At 34.7% G+C, this 4,838-nt stretch overlaps 1 protein-coding gene and 1 long non-coding RNA gene across 2 annotated transcripts; one reads left to right on the top strand and one right to left on the bottom strand.

The window, feature by feature from the left end:
• Positions 1-647: 647 nt before the first annotated feature.
• On the bottom strand, positions 648-1,694 carry LOC131011060 (uncharacterized). Its single transcript, XR_009096726.1, has 2 exons — positions 1,156-1,694; positions 648-958 (listed from the first exon to the last, which is right to left on the bottom strand). It is a non-coding gene; the product is annotated as an uncharacterized LOC131011060 (long non-coding RNA).
• A 553-nt stretch (positions 1,695-2,247) lies between these two features.
• On the top strand, positions 2,248-3,047 carry LOC131011061 (protein SMALL AUXIN UP-REGULATED RNA 12). The gene has a single exon (XM_057938814.1). The coding sequence runs from the start codon at positions 2,329-2,331 to the stop codon at positions 2,755-2,757; it is 429 nt and encodes a 142-aa protein (XP_057794797.1). The 5' UTR covers positions 2,248-2,328; the 3' UTR covers positions 2,758-3,047.
• Positions 3,048-4,838: the final 1,791 nt, after the last annotated feature.

Here is a 4,838-nt window from a genome sequence, read left to right on the forward strand (position 1 = left end):
TTTTGAAGAAGTGAACACATAATTAATTTATACATATCATGATTGGATTGGATTCCAGATATTTATTTTTTTAATTTGATATTGAAAGCTACTTTGTCTTACAAAGTTTTATGAGATTTTTGCAAATAAAATCACATTCTATTTCAAATTTGTAATTTTAACGTAACTTTGGACTGTGGCGAATTAAATCACTATTTTTTCAATTTTTTCAATTACGTCCCCTATTTTTTTTTTTAGATCGTCAGAGTGTTGAATTGCAGCTCACGTGGATTAGTAAAGACGACGTCGTTTTTGTGAGGCCTAAACGACGTCGTTTCGTATAATTTCAAATAATTTTTTTTCCAAATGAAAAGAGACAGTATCTTGTATTTGCACCATAATTTTTAATATGTAGTAATTTTATTGCAAAATACTCCCTCCGTCCCAGGCCAATAGGCTCAATTGCTTTCGGCACGGAAATTAAGAAACTCACTTTTTAATGGATAAATGGTGTGGTCCACAAAAGATTAAGCTTTTAAGTACTCCCTTATTTTTTCCTTAATCATATTTGGTTCTTTATTCCATTTATAACTTGTTCATTTAATATAATTGAATATCATTCTGAAAATCAAATAATTGGAATTGAAATTGAAATTGTCAAATTGAAATCAGCGAACATCAGTGGCCAAATATCATTTCGAAAATAAAAAAAAGTGAGAGAACAAGCGGAAGCAATCAAGAAAGTGAGAAACTGAGCTAAAGATCGAAACTTTTAATTTATGTCTGTGTGTTTAGAGAGAGAGAGAGATGGGATTGATAAAGCAGAGCTCCATCGGCGCACCATTCTTCTTCTTCCTCACAAGCTCCATCCGCGGCAGCCATCGCCGCTCTTTCTGAGCTCCGACGTGACAGCCCCTCCAAGCACCATCACTGACATCTCTCACCCTCTCTCTCATCTCTCCAATGTTTTGCCTTCAAGCTTCAACAATTCGACACAAATTATGAGAGACAAAATTCCAAAATAGAGTAGACGAATCAAGAACAAGAGCAAGACGAATCAAGAACAAAATTCCAAAATAGAGTAGACGAATCAAGAACAAATTATGAGAGACAAAATTCCAAAATTCCAAATTCGACTCAAACACAAATCAACAAATCAAGAACCCTAAATTCTACCCATTTCTCGTTTCTCGTTTCTCAGGGACAAAGGTCTCCGGCAGATCGGATATAGGAGTTCTTAATCCCTTTCAAACCACCTTCCTTCGAGCCTCTCGAACCGCCTTCCTTCGAACCTCCCGAAATAGACATGGAACGGAGAAACTGAGATCTAGAGTAGACGAATCCCCATCAGAAAATTGGGAGTCGAAAGCGTATTCGCCACTCAGAGACTCTTGGTCGACAAAATCGACCAAGGATCGGCCGGACTCTGAAGGAATCGGCGAAGGTGAGAAAGGCGGAGGTTGAAGAATCAGTTCGCGCCGCTAGAGAGAGAAGAGAGGATTTAGGGATTTCGCAGGAGAGAGAGAGGAGAGATGCCATTTTCAAAAGTGAAATGTAAAAAAAAATCGGAAGAAAGATTTAATTAGCCGCCCATCTAATCTGAAATTAGGCCCTTATTATAATATAAACAACCCCTAATTATTTCTATTTTAAGACTGAGCCTATTGGGCTGGGACGTCCCGAAAAGGAAACTGAGCCTATTGGGCTGGGACGGAGGGAGTACATCGTAACACGAATATTACATGGAGAAATAATTCACACAAACTTCAAGTTAATAATTCGACAATCGAAAAAATTGGGGGATGAAATTGCAAAAATTAAAAAAGATGAGTGATTTACTTCGCCACACTTTCAAAGTTACGTTAAAAAAAATTTGGACCCCCCTGAATCGAAAGTCTGGCTCCGCCCCTGGTTTGAAATAACGTCATCGAAATGTACTAAGCCGTGTGCGTGTCTATTTTGCTACGAAATTTAAAATCTTGTTATTATTATTGCGATAATTTACAAAACATATTATAAATTAACCAAAATAAGATAAGTGTTTGGTGGATATTTTATCAATTAATCCTAAGTCATCTACTCCAATATCTCATTAAAACATTTCGAAAAGTCAGATTATATGGCCATTTGTGCAAGTTCAGATTCTCTATCTAATGAGATGCTCATTTAAAGAAAAAAGGAATTAAGCAGCACCAACTGTCATCCCACTATTGAAATTAAAATTATCACCCAAAACCAATTTCCTGTTTTTTTGTATTGCATTAAAAAGCAAGGCCACCACTATATAATCCCACGTTACCCCATCATTCAGTCCTCCCCCACTCTCACATCTCATTCTTACACAATAATATGTCAGCCTGCAGCAAGATTCGGCACATTGTCCGGATCCGGCAGATGCTCCGGCGGTGGCGCAAGAAGGCTGCCCGACGGGCCCCCTGCGACGTGCCAGCAGGGCACGTGGCAGTTACCGTTGGGTCGAATTGCAAACGGTTCGTGGTCCGGGCCACGCACCTTAACCACCCCTTATTCAAGAAGTTGTTGGTCCGGGCCGAGGAAGAGTTCGGGTTCAGCAACACCGGCCCGTTGGCGATACCTTGCGACGAAACTCTCTTTGAGGAAATCCTGCGTTACGTGGCCCGAAGTGAGGCCGGCGTCAAAAGCTTGCCCCGTTTCCCCACCTTGGAGGAACACTGCCACGTCGGCTGTAGAAGCCACCGCCATATCTGGGCCGACTCGCGGCCCCTCTTGCACGGCGCTTCCGATAACAACGTCTGGTGATTGAAGCTCGTATTCATTTTTCTTCTTTACTCTCTCTCTCTCTCTCTGATTTTGTGGGAGTGGGAGCGGCGAATGTATATGATGGAGATGGCAAGTAGGTGGCTGAGTCGACTCACCACCGAGTCGTCCCACGTCATTTCCAACTACACCGAATTGCGGCGGAGGAACATAATGACCACCATCTTGATCTTGTGGTAGATTCAATTACCATTTTTACCGATTCTTTATGGACATTGTAAACGAATAATATTGTACCAAACAGCCAAACATAATTGTTTTTCGAGAACTAACTGGATCGTATCGTACGTGCGACACAAATATAATACTCCCTCCCACTTTGATACTGCTTTTGGGATTTTTAAAGGTAAATCTATTTTTTTTAATTTAAATTGAATTAGAAAAATTGCTTAAATAATTTTATTTAACAAATATGTGGAACAATAAAAGAACAATTACATATAAAAGTTACATTTTTTCGAAAAACATTAATTATATTTTCTTAATATAAGTGAAAAAGTATTGTGGATTATCAAACCAGGATGGAGACAACGGGAGTATATTTTTATCAAATATAAATGAAATCTAACTATATATAGATATAGATATAGTCTATATAGATATAGACATACAAAATTTAATTAAAATATTAAAGATATAAAAAGTTTATTGAAATTCGCACTTTCGTAGTGATATATAGATGTACATCAATAGGAGATATTAATTTAAATAATTTTGTCAAAGGATATAATTTATAGTTTATATATAGTAGTAGAAGAGCGTCCCATGTGAGGGCATGCTCTTTCTTCGTCTTGCTATGATTTGCATTTTTGTTCTATTTCGGTTTATTACAATTTTTTCCATAGTATATTTAGGGGACATTCAAACTATATAGGCTTTAGTCGGCTAATAATAAAGCTTCCCTCCCTTAGTTAAAAATATAAAATAAAATTAGTACGTTGTAATGATTTTACCCCCTTTTTGAGGAGGCATTGTTTGTTAGATTTTATTTATTTATTTATTTTATTTTTTTTGAGGGAATGGGGAAGCTAGCATTGTGTTATGATTCATTTATATGTAAAGCTGTCAGATGAACAGGATCGGGTCAGTCCGACTTTGTCCATTGGACTTTTGAACTATATCCAGCCCGACTCGAAATTTGTCCGAACTGCAAATTAGTAAGTCCAACACAGCCCCTTTCAATTAGTCATTGGACGATCGACTCAAACTTGCCCCATAATCTTTTTATAAAAAATCTTTTTTTTTTTGCTACAAAATTAATGAAAAACAAAATAAATTAAATCAATCAACATCAAATTAAATCATCAATTTATAAATATAATTGTAAATAAAATAAGAATCTTCAATCATACCATTATAACATTATAAATCAAAACTCAACGAAAAAAGAAGAATGCATTTTCATCTCAAATTTTTATCATACTCAGATATATGATATATCTGAGTATGATAATAGCACTAAATAAACTTCCATTGCCATTGAACTACATATAGCAATTGTTGTAAACTTTAAACTTAATAAATTCTTATATATTACAAAAAAAATGAATTTATGTATATTACGTAAGAAATAAATTAATATATATATATATATATACATATATTAATATACTCAATGTCTATGTCTATATTTATAATATGTAGCTAGCATTTGCAACCATGCTCCGTGACAATGCATTGAAACATCTTTAATTAAATATAACTTTCATAATTAGTCAAATTTCACAATTTTATAAAAAGAAATAAAAAGAAAAACATAATTTACTAATAAACCTTCAATTTTATTATAGTCACACAATTGATTTCAAATATATTATAGATGTATGTGTCATGTGTGTATAAGGATAAATGTTATGCCGTATACTTTGAATGAGCACCGCTTACATTTAGTCGATATTATAATTATTCTTTTTATTTTATACATATATTTTTTAATTCTAATACATCAAAAATCATTATTGAAATTACTAATTTATCAAATTGCAAAAATAAAAAATCAATTTGTTCATTTTTACCTTAACTCCAAATAAACGAATTAAAAGAACAATCGAGCTTTGTTACTT

Source organism: Salvia miltiorrhiza, chromosome 2 (assembly GCF_028751815.1).
Source record: "Salvia miltiorrhiza cultivar Shanhuang (shh) chromosome 2, IMPLAD_Smil_shh, whole genome shotgun sequence".
Taxonomy (NCBI): Eukaryota; Viridiplantae; Streptophyta; class Magnoliopsida; order Lamiales; family Lamiaceae; genus Salvia; species Salvia miltiorrhiza.